Source organism: Periplaneta americana, chromosome 14 (assembly GCF_040183065.1).
Source record: "Periplaneta americana isolate PAMFEO1 chromosome 14, P.americana_PAMFEO1_priV1, whole genome shotgun sequence".
In the NCBI taxonomy this organism is placed as follows: Eukaryota; Metazoa; Arthropoda; class Insecta; order Blattodea; family Blattidae; genus Periplaneta; species Periplaneta americana.
Genome location: NC_091130.1, coordinates 77,445,013 through 77,457,569, shown reverse-complemented (window position 1 = coordinate 77,457,569; position 12,557 = coordinate 77,445,013). Strand labels below are relative to the sequence as shown.

The 12,557-nt window shown below is 35.6% G+C and overlaps 1 protein-coding gene across 4 annotated transcripts in view; it reads right to left on the bottom strand.

Moving 5' to 3' along the window:
- Nucleotides 1–12,557, bottom strand: part of Syx7 (syntaxin 7) — an 87,092-nt gene that overhangs the window by 33,498 nt on the left and 41,037 nt on the right. For all 4 annotated transcript variants that reach the window (XM_069845609.1, XM_069845611.1, XM_069845613.1 and 1 more), the window contains 2 exons: nt 10,192–10,316; nt 6,867–7,022 (listed from right to left, as the gene is read on the bottom strand). In XM_069845609.1, coding sequence (XP_069701710.1) covers nt 6,867–7,022; nt 10,192–10,316 — 281 coding nt within the window. The remainder of the gene's footprint in view (nt 1–6,866; nt 7,023–10,191; nt 10,317–12,557) is intronic.

Below are 12,557 nucleotides of genomic sequence, written 5' to 3'. Positions count from 1 at the left end.
GCACTGCGACCTTGTTTAGATCTATTGCGCTAGCCCTCTGGTGATGCATTCCCAAACCCACACCGGCTGACCACACTAAGGTTCTCTGGTCCAGGTTTCGAGCAGGCAACCCCACTCGTCCCTAGGCCAACCTCCTCCATGCGTCGCCGGCCAGCATTTGGAGAAAGCTACGGAATGATGATGAAATGGAGAAATGGTGACGGAATGATGTAAATGCCTAATTTGGGGAAAAACGGGAGAACCCCGGGAAAAACCCCAACTGCGACCTTGTCCGCCACAAGTGTCACTATGGATTTTTTCAATAAAAAAAATCCCAGACCTGACCGGGAATCGAACCTGGGCCATCTGCATGACAGTCTGAAGGTCTGACCATTCAGCCACTGCAGAAGTTTCGTGTGAATAATTAATATTAGAGGAGAAAAATTTGCTCCACTGTCGGGAATCGAAGCCAGGTCCTTGGTTCTATGTACCAAGTGCTCTAACCATTGAACTACGCCGAAGTTCAATCCACAGCACCCGATCGAATTCCCCTCCTCCAGTGTTTTTCCCTTTGTGGCCTGACTCCAAGTTCGACATGTGTGTTTTCTTCTCTAACATTAATTGTTACCATAACAGATTTATTCTGTTGGACCAAAAATTAATCTTTACGTGGATACTTTGTGTGAAGTTGAGAACATTTATAAGAACATTCTAACAGACAGAAGGCAATTGATGATCGCAGAAAATATGGAAAAATATTTAATTATTAATTGCTCCTCCTAACAATAATTAAATGAGGTTGAATCACATGTGCACCTGTAATTTTTTCAGTTCTGTTTTCTTATCAGTGTAGAAAAGTACATCTAATAAAGTTTAGATTTTAAGTTACATATTTTTAATTTATTACATATTTTGCCATTTTTAGTCACATATTTATGTACACGTTTCTCATTTTCATATTACGTAAAATTCAGGCTCTAGTAATAACCTTGAAGTCCGATACACTTGTCAGCATTGGTATAATTGAGGGGTGCTCTGCAATAATAAGGTATATACACATACCTCGATATAGTTGCCACCATTAGAAATACAAAGCAAATGCACTTATCTTGCTGTTCCATCACATAGGTGGCGAGTATGAAATGTCTTACTGCTTAAGCACAGCTTATAATATGACTATGTTGCAGTTTCATTAGACAGTAGAGAGCTCTAGTGTCGGTGCAAATGTTCAGACGTCACTGAAGGGAGCAGACAGAACTATCAGATGCTGTTCGAAGCTACACATAGGTCAGAAGCACTAGATTCTGAATGTGATGAATACGAGTTGGAATACTGACTGATGATATAAAATATTCCTTTGTAAATTGATCAAAGCATTGTGAAGATAACGTTTTGGAAGCAATACTGTGACAATGCTCATGAGGTGATGCCACTATTTTGGATTTATTTTGATTTTGAGAAGTCACTTTTTTTCCCCTACTACCTAAAAGTAGTTCTATTTTCTTACATCATGTACTGTATACTTAACTTGTATTGTGAAAATAAAGTTCAACTCTTAAATTATTTTATGTTCATGTATTACATTTTAACCCTTATTACATTTAGCAACCTTGGAAAGAATCTGCAATGTTCTCATGCATATGAAATAACAAGGCAAGTTGTATTGTATGACTGCAATAACAAAGCAAGTTGTATCGTATGACTGCAATAACAAGGCAAGTTGTATCGAATGATTGTGATACCAAGGAAAGTTGTATCTTATTACTGCAATAATAAGATAAGTCTGAGTACTTTACTGTTACTGTATTAAAATAACAAATTCAATAGCGAGATTTTGACGAATAATGCATGAAACTTATACATATGAACTATCAATAATACTAATTCAAAAACACAGATTTCAAAGGCCTTTCTTTGTTAATGAAAACAATGTTACTTTTACTTAATGCCAAAAACCCACTCTTACACATACTTTGTTATTGCAGAGCACCCCTCAATTGCTGGCAACAGTCGAGAAAAATTTTCTTTTAGAATAAAATGGGAAGAACTTGCATTGCAACAGTGAGGCGGTAGGTGGAAGAAGGGTATGTTGGTCGATGTGCCCTTTTTCCAGAGAACGCATTTTTGAACTCTCCATACCTTAAAATGGCAAGTCTGAATTTTTTTAATACGTGTTACCACAGTGTAGTGGCAGCACTTAAATGGAGGCATTTTAATACTACAAATTGTCATTTTTGCACATTATTGGGGACTGTTTTGTAGTGTACACTGTTGCCCTGAATAAACATGGATAATATGAATAATAATGCAGGAAATAATCGTGGTAGAAAGGGAACTGTCAATAAATCTGAATGGAAAAGTGAAAAATCAAAATTAGCAAGGCAATCTGGTCAACCCTGTACTAGTTCTTATGAGAAACATGTGAAAGTTAAATCGTTTTCTGTTATTCTGGAGTGTTTTCATCAAGATGTTGTAGTAAATTTCCTGTTGAAGTACAAAAGCAAATATTTGAAAATTTCTGGGGGTCGAAGAATAAAGAAACACAGGATACTATGTTAGCCAATTGTATGAGAGTCAATTGGCATGAATAAACCAAGAAAAGTCCAAGGATCCGAAAAACCCCATGAACATATGGTATTACTTTTTATCAGTAGGTAGGCAAGATGTACAAGTAAGTGTTCGCGTAGGCTTCCGCGGCTGGTGAACATGGTGTGTGGATAAGCTTCAGGGCTTCTACCGCGTTGTCTTGGTGTTATTGGCTGACGTTTCGACTGCTGTGTTGTGGCCATCTTCAGAGCAGTTGTTGGATAAGGAAATAGTCTGCCAGCTCTTATATATATAGTAGTCTCGATGGGGGGGAGTACTTGCTGTGATAGGTCGTAGGTTCTCCTTCTGCCATTTGATTGGTCCTACGTTGTCCAATCCGGTTGAGGTCTGTATGAAGGGGAGTATTCATATTAAATACTGGCCCTCATAAGGTCTGAAAGAGTGACCTTGATACCGTGCCAGTATTTAATATGAATACTCCCCTTCATACAGACCTCAACCGGATTGGACAACGTAGGACCAATCAAATGCCAGAAGGAGAACCTACGACCTATCACAGCAAGTACTCCCCCCCATCGAGACTACTATATATATAAGAGCTGGCAGACTATTTCCTTATCCAACAACTGCTCTGAAGATGGCCACAACACAGCGGTCGAAACGTCAGCCAATAACACCAAGACAACACAGTAGAAGCCCTGAAGCTTATCCACACACCAAGATGTACAAGTATCTTGTACTATAATTCTAAAACTTTTGTATGTGTCAATAAAGAGACTGAGAGTTCTTCGTGCTAAAATGTTAGCCAATGTAGGATATTCTCTCTAATAACAATTGTTACCATAACAGATAAATTCTGTAGAACCAAAAATGAATCTTTATGTAGGATATTCTGCATCAAACGAGACCTCACAAACTACATGAAAGTGTTTGGGAACTTATAGAACAACATTCGACTACTATTCCTCACAAATCAACATATTACTGCCCACAAAATACTTGTTTTAGAACTGCAATATTGCTACTGAGTTCTCTGTTTACGTTTACAAGACTGTTCTACAGAATAAGGGCACCATACATTCTTACTTATGGCTTTTAAGGAACCCAGAGGTTCACTGCCGCCCTCACATAAGCCCGCCATTGGTCCCTATCCTGAGCAAAATTAATCCAGTTCCTACTATCATATCCCACCTCTCTGAAATCCATTTTAATATTATCCTTCCATCTACGTCTCGACCTCCCCAAAGGTCCTTTTCCCTCTGGCCTCCGAACTAACACTATATGCATTTCTGGATTCGCCCATATATGCTACATGCCCTGCCTATCTCGAACGTCTGGATTTAATGTTCCTAATTATGTCAGGTGAAGAATGCAATGCGTGCACTTCTGCGTTGTGTAACTTTCTCCATTCTCCTGTAACTTCATCCCTCTTAGCCCCAAATATTTTCCTAAGAATCTTGTTCTCAAACACCCTTGATCTCTGTTCTTCTCTCAAAGTGAGAGTCCAAGTTTCACAACCATGGAGAACAACCAGTAATATAACTCTTTTATAAATTCTAACTTTCAGATTTTTTGACAGCAGACTAGATGACAAAAGCATCTCAACCGAATAATAACAGGCATTTTCCATATTTATTCTGTGTTTAATTAATATTTGTTACTGTTGCTCCGAAATATTTGAATTTTTTCATCTCTTCGAAGGATAAATCTCCAATTTTTATAGTTCCATTTCGTAAAATATTCTGGTCACAAGACATAATCATATACTTTGTCTTTTCGGGATTTACTTCCAAACCTATCTCTTTACTTGCTTCAAGTAGAATTTCCGTGTTTTCTCTAACCATTTGTGCATTTTCTCCTAACACATTCACGTCATCTGCATAGACAAGAAGCTAATGTAACCAAGGGCATCATACAGGACGGTTTAAATGTTCTCGTTTTGTGTTTTATTTATTGATAATGTGTTACATAAAATCTGAGAATACTTATTTTAAAACTGTAATATTCCTACTGAGTTCTCTGTTTATTATTTGTGATTCCTAATATTAAAGTTATAACAAATTTTCAACAGAGTTTTTCCCAAAACATCATTTTTGTAGATGTGCCCTTCTTTCACCTACCAGCTTTACTTTTTGTACTGAAGAAAATCTATGCCCCTCTCATCCACGAAATGTCACGCCAATTAGAACACTGCAATGAGGTCCATAGATTCATCACCTAGTATTTATTGGAGCATTTTTAGAGTCCTATTATTCTTTTGTCTAACTTTTGACAAAATGCAATATCTGCATGCGCTACAAATGCTGATATGTGTTTAACTACTAATACAATAACACATTTCACATAAGTTATTGATATTGACAAAAACCACGTGCACTTGTCTATTCTTTCGGTATACAGGTGGCACTACAGTGAATTTTTTATTATATTTTTTTACTATTATCGTTTTTATGCACTTTCACTATTTACATTCTATCATAATCGAAATTCTACTAACAATCGCTTGTCCTGGTACATATCTCTTGGATAACTAAAATACGCACAATCTCAAGCATTTCGTCTTCACAATTGATTATTGAAAGGTTCAATCAAAGCTATCATTGAAATATGTTGACTGCAGCTAACTAAGTCATGATTTTATTTTATGCAAAATGGCTAAAAAGAGTGCCATGAATGTGAAGAAGTAAAGAGATATGCAAGTGTCACTTCTTTGGAAGCTGAATTAAATATAATTCGTGACTTTGAGGCAGATATATTAATTGTGAACATAACCTCTTACATACAAAATGCTGCGTACAATTAGATCATCAAAGAGAAGAATAAATATAAAATTTGGTGAAATTAGCAATGTCTGGAACAATCAGAGTAATGAAAGTTCGTGATGACAATGTAGTAGTAATAGATTTATTTCTACTGGCAGAGTTAAGGCCATAAAGCCTTCTCCTCCACTCCAAAAGAAATATTTACAACACAACACGTGGTTCTGTTTTATTACATTTATTACATTTTACAGCACTTAACTTTCTTTGTTTCTTTGTACTTCATGTCTGATTAAATTAAATATATAATATAGTGTTAAAAATGATATTTAATTTAATACAAAGTTTTATTCAAAGTTATAACCTAAAAGAAAGACGTTCTGTATGTGGCTAAGTTTTATATTCAAAACGATTTGTAATTAAAATATATTATATATTTTTTAATGACTTGATTATCATAATTTCGGTAACTGTTGTTATTTTTGTGAATTGCCTTAATGGTGATAACTGAAGTTCCACTGTACTTGTAAATATAGGATCTTTCATAAGTAACGAGTCTATTGAAACATTAACTATTTTGGATAATTTCTTAAAATGATGTTCATCCTCCCAGTGCCGTACAGTCGTTTAGAAAACAAACACTCACTGCCAGAGCTATTAAACGAAAGAATGGTTAGTGTTTTAAACCTTTATTAAAACACATAAATGTAAAAACAATTTCAACTGTTCACAAATTATGGTGTGCAATTTTCAAAATGTCTCCCGTTCTGCTGAATGCACAAATGTAAGCGATGCATCAACTCTTCATGGACTCTGGTGAGCATGTCAGGCGTAACCATCTGTATCGTGTGTTCAATTCGTTCCACTAATTCAGGAATGGTGCATGGCTTAGTCGCATGGACATGATCCTTGATGAATCCCCAGAAAAAAGAAGTCCAGGGGATTCAAATCAGGTGATTGCAGAGGCCAACGGATTGGGCCTGTGCAATCCACCTGTCTGGAAACACTTTGTGTACAGGGTAAATGCTTAATTTGAGCGACACGTTTCCAAGTTCAAACCAGGCAGTAATTTTTCTCTTCTGCAATAATGTTAAGCGGCTGCATGGCATTTTATCATTCCAGTCTATCACAACAATGTATATAGGCGTGGCCATGTGTCCTTGGCGTATAGAAGGCCATGATCCAGGTCATTTTAAGCCCTTGGCGTATAGAAGGTCATGTTCCAGGTCATTTTAAGTTAGCTTCAAATGCACATTACACATGGATAAGTGGCTTCCTCTGGTGGCAGAGAGAGGAGGCGATTGTTTCCAAATCGACTGTAAGGCACCAAGAAGGGTTCTTTCTCGTGAGGATGAACATCATTTCAAAAAATTATCCAAAATAGTTGATTTTTTGACAGACTTGTTACTTATGAAAGACCCTGTATAATGAATTTTGAGGTACAATGTATAGCTGCCAGTTCATGAAATTATTGGCTCTTATTAGGTAACAGTCTATTAAATTAAAATGAAATTAAACTGAAATGAGGGTCAACTTATAGCAATTTAATGATATCAAAAATTCCTTTTACAATGGTAGTACCTGGTAATTGCTGGCCTGCCGTAATTGGCCGGTACCCTCATTCACGAACACTTCTGTCTTCTCCACACTTGCTTCAATGCTGTCAATCACTTCGCCTTGCTCATGGACCATTGCTCCCAGTTCTTTGAAAATCTGGTTAACATCGCTAATATCACTCTGAAAAAAAGACAAAAATAGTGCAGTGTACAGTACATGACCTAGTAGCATTTTTGTGTGGACAGTCAGAGATGGAGATGGTAAAACAATGTGGCCAGCTATAGTATATGTTCTGTTCAATATGTGAGCGAAATAACACTGTTAATACTGAAAATGAGTAGACAGACGCAAGCATCTAGTGGCTAAGAACAATGCTAGTGCAGGTTTTTCAAGTGATAACTACTACAGATTGTAAATTGGGTTCTGGATCAAGTTGCTCCAAAATATTGGGGTGAATTCAGCAGCACGTAGAAGTAATGAAAAACTAGTACTGGAAATGACTGGAAATGTTTCAGATGTAACAGACAATAGTCATTAGCAACATGGGTTCTGATAGTGATTGAGAGGAGAGCTGCAGTTATGAAACTTCAGTAGATATAAAAGGAGGTCACATACAGCTTGATTAAGGGATTTTGGCCCTTGCAAAAAGTAAGTAGATAGACTAAGAGCAAGTTACTCATCACTACTGGCGGACTGGGCCACAAGGTCAGGCTGCGCAGTCAGACTTCCTTCTTAACATGTCGCAGAACACTCTGTCTTGAAACACAATATTCTTCCACACATCCCGTTACTAACCACTATGTCTATTGACTAAACAATGTCATGGTGACTTATATTTTCTTGACATGAGTGTTCCTCAGCTTCGAGCACAGATATTAGTTTCATTCTTCCTCTTTCCTTCCTATGCACGTTTGTGATTAAATTCCTTTCTTATGATGCAACACACATTTCGCTCATTAGCGAAACAACAAAGGACAGGGGGCATTAATGCTGAATCGAGCTGTATGTTTATTAAGTTGGTAATATCTGCAAGAAACAATCTTAGTCAGCCATCCCCAATCTTTGCACTTTTTTCAGTTCTAAATGACGTGACACTTGAGCCAGAGATGACGTGCTCTAAGACAAATTTTAGCCCAGGAGAAGACTCATATATGTGTTATAACATGAGGAGGCGTATGCGGTCAAAAAGAAAGCATTAATGAAAATATGTTATTAAACTCAACTTACTTAATTTTGCTTTCGCATTTTGTCTTGTGACATTATTATTTTTATTTTAAACATTACAAGATTTTTAATAATACAATCTTGGAACATTTTATTCCATTTTCTTCTGTTTCAAAAGTTAATTACAGTATTTATTTTTTTTCTTGAATGTTATAATTATTTAAATTGCAGCAACACAATGGTTGAATTAAATCTCTAATGCAAATGGAGAAAATATCATAGTGATTTTATAAAAAATAAAGTAACACAACAAGAAAGATTCTGCAGAAATGAATATTACAATATTATATAGAAAATATGATTTAATATGCTTTACATTTCATCTAATACAGTAGAGTCTCGTTAATCCGAAATACGCTAATCCGAAAATCTGGTTAAACTGAACAAAATTATTTTAAGAAAAAAACTAAATTTATTGTAATAGTACAAAGTAGCGAAAAAAAAAAGTATAAATTCACTCAATTACATTTTAAAAAATTATGAAAATAGCACATTCAATGGTACTTACAACAAAGTGTTTTCTGTACAGTAGTGGCAAAAAAAAAAAAACTGGACCGACCCTTGTAGCTGATTTCAGAGCTCTGTTCACTCCAGAGCACGATAGACCGATAACTAAGACTTTCGTGGTCCGAATCCTGCCTGGGAAGGAAACTTTTTTTGTTCCTTATTCAAATTTATTCCCAATACTTTTTGATTGCTGGTAAAATTCATGTTCTGGGAATAATAAGTTAATTAAGTAGTAAAATATCGCTGCAATAAAAAAGTATTGAAAATAAATTTGAATAAGGAACAAAAAAAAAAAAGAGTTTCCTTCCCAGGCAGGATTCGAACCACGAAAGTCTTAGTTACCAGTCTATCGTACTCTGGAGTGAACAAGGCTCTGAAATCAGCTACAAGGGTCGGTCCGGTTTTTTTTTGCCACTACTGTACATAATTTAGTTATCTGTCATGTTCATAAAATCAGTAATTTTCTGTTGTCCTAATGAAGTGAACCTGTTGGTTGTGGTTTTAAAAATAGCAACAGGGTACTCCCACCACCGTCTCTTGGCGCACATGAATAGCATGCATTGCATTACAGGAAATATTTAGGTTAATCCAAAAATCTTGTAATCCGAATAGGTCTTGGTCCCAATTAGTTCGGATTAACGAGACACTACTGTGTTACAGAAGTAACATTAACAGAACTAATAAAGTTACACAAATAATATATCAATATTTTAGGAATAAGGCAGAACCATTCTTCATATAAAATGCAAAACAGAATAGTAAGTTGTTATTTATATAGCATGAGGATTGTCTGACAACACAGAAAAAAGAGCACGTAATTATAAGTGCACAGCTGTGAGTGTTGCAAGTACATAAAATGCCAACAATGCTTTAATTAAAGTTATGAGGGAGTGGGGAAGTCATGTCATCAGAATATTGCCAGTTTAGTGCAACATGCACCTTACTGGGATATGGAGGAATGCATTTTCATGCTGTAACATGAGAGACTGCACGCAGTCAAAAACACCGAGCTATAAAAAGAACAAGCATCTGTTCAAAATACAGCACGTTATTATTTCAGATGCAAAATTGTCAACAAGGCACTAATTAAGGGTATGAAAGAATGAGGCGATCAGAGGTTTCTTGCCATTAAACAGACTCAAATACCTTAAATGATTTATAACCTAAAAGTAAAGGAGTATTAAGTATTAGATATTTCGTAAGTACAAATATAAGGTATAAATCATAGTGCAGATTAAAACAAAGTGTGGTCTTTTCTCTGCTATGCACCTTCTCTCAGGTTAATGGACACATAAAGCTATTGTAAAGTATCAAGCAAAATGTTACGAGGGACACAATGACAAGCTCACAGCATGGCAGTGAGTGATGTCAGCACAAGACTCCAGCTGCCTTTAACCCTTGAGAAAAACGCAAAAACGCAATACTGAATTTTATATGAAAATTAGTGACTCTAATGTCATTGTAAAAGTTATGTTGAAAAAGTTACTGTTGAAAAATATCGTCTTCACCTGGACTTGTACACATAGGCATAATGCTCAAAGCACACATCTGACTAATGGAAGTTTGAGACAGTACGAGACTTGAAAAATTTCACTCAGTTGCAGAAAACTATTCTCACCTCCAATTGTCGAATGGCTTGTTCCTGTTCCTCTAACATCTGCAGATTCATTTCGTCCATCATCTGCGCATCCTGCTGCCCAGTGTTATCTTGAAGTTCTATCAACTGTTCACTATACCTGCTACCTGTTACGATATTACAGCTTTATTACTTTCAAGTTTCACTTAAAAACACCTTCACATATACCTAGGTATACTGGGACTTTTTACACATAAGAAATTATTATTATTATTACTATTATTATACATTACAAATACAGAATGAGCAAATTATCTGTGAAATGTGAGCATAGCAGAACTCCAGTGTAAGGTTAGCTTGGTCTTAAATGATATTTCGGGAGGAGGGGAATCCTGCTTAATGGGATATATATGGAGTGGTGAGGTAGCAGTTTCTTGTGAGAGTGGATATTAAATTCATGTGTTTGTTGGTGAATATGTATGTATGGTCTGCCAGGAAAGGAAAATGGAATGGAAAATAATTACTGTTGACGTTCAATAATTCGTGGTAATAATGCACGAATTTTCGCGAAATATCGAAAATCGCGAATTATTCGCAAAATTTTTTATTATTAATTAAAGTCCATTAAAAGTTACTTTGACAGGTTCTATTACTAAAATACAGTTCAAAATCAAGAGCAAAATGTGAAACATTATAACATTATACACTACTGCAGTTGGTTAAAATCTTAAAACAAGAAACACAAATTTTACAAAATATCACGACACTAGTATTACAAAAATAATATTTTCTTTTTGTTTATTATGGGATTGTTCATTTTTTCGATTTTAGATCGCAAATTTCTCAAGAGGTTGGGATAGAGCATAAATCGAGAAAAAAAGGAAATGACGTTACTTAAAGCACCTCCCCCGAAAAAAGAATTGCGAATTATGTGCAAAGCGAATTAACTGCATGCAAATTATCAGATTTGACTGTATTCTATTCCTCAATAAGTGTTCGTTTATGATTCCTATGTTGTACTGAATCCGTTCCTATTGTCAGGAGATTATTTCAAGAGAAATTCCTAGGTGTTAAGAGTTCCAGGACTTAATATGATTCATAATTTGGTTAAGAAATTTTTAGAAACAGAAAGTGCTCAAGATAAGAAACGAAGAGGAGGATGTACAGTGCCCACAGAAGAAACTCTGCATGACATTGGTCATAAGCTGGAAAATTCGCCTACAAATCTCTATGGTGTTTTTCTCAGCAAAAGGGAATTTCCTACCCTTATAACAGACCACGAAGTTACTTAAGGTAAAATTGTGTAAAATTACTGTTGTGCAAGAAGTTAAACTGAATGATAAAGTACTTAGGAATAGATTTTGGTAGTGCTTGATGGAGAAACTGATCCGAAACTCATTTTTTTTTCAGATGAAATTGTTCCACTTAAATGGCTATGTTAATACACAAGAAATGTGTGGGATATGAAGGTAGATAGTTTCAGCATCTCTTTGCATGACATGAGTCGAATACATAGCTATTTAAAAATACAAAAACGTAATATTTTCTTAGATAGTCACTCTAGTACTGCAAGTTTAACTGCAAAATCTTGTCGCCAGCTGGCTAAGAGAATACATTCCATGGACGTGAACTCCACGCCACACTGTCATTTCATAGATATGCTCACTCAGTAGAACACCAAGAGTTATGTCATATAATTAAGTGATCAGTGGATTATTTGATTTGTGTCTGCGAATTCATTTATTTACTTTTTGCATCTACAGTCTCACTCAATAGAACACCAAGAGTTATGTCAGACAATTAAGTGATCAGTGAATTATTTTATCTGTGTCCGAGAGTTCATTTATTTATTTTTTGCATCTACAGTCTTACTCAGTACAACACCAAGAGTTATGTCATATAATTAAGTGATCAGTGGATTATCTGATTTGTGTCTGTGAGTTCACTTATTTACTTTTTGCATCTATAGTCTCTCTCTCAGTACAACACCAAGAGTTATGTTATATAATTAAATGATCAGTGGATTATTTGATTTATGTCTGCAAGTTCATTTATCTACTTTTTGTATCTACAGTCTCTCTCTCTCTCTCTCCCCCTCTCCCTCCCCCCCCCCTCTCTCTCTCAGTACAACACCAAGAGATATTTGTCATATAATTATGTGATCAGTGGATTATTTGATTTGTGTCTGAGAGTTCATTTATTTACTTTTTGCATTCGCAGTCTCACTCAGTAGAACACCAAGAGTTACGTCATATAATTATGTAATCAGTGGATTATTTGATTTGTATCTGTGAGTTCAGTTATTTACTTTTTGCATTCATAGACTCAATCAGTAGAACACCAAGAGTTATGTCATACAATTAAGTGATCAGTGGATTACTTGTTTGTGCCTGCGAGTTCATTTATTT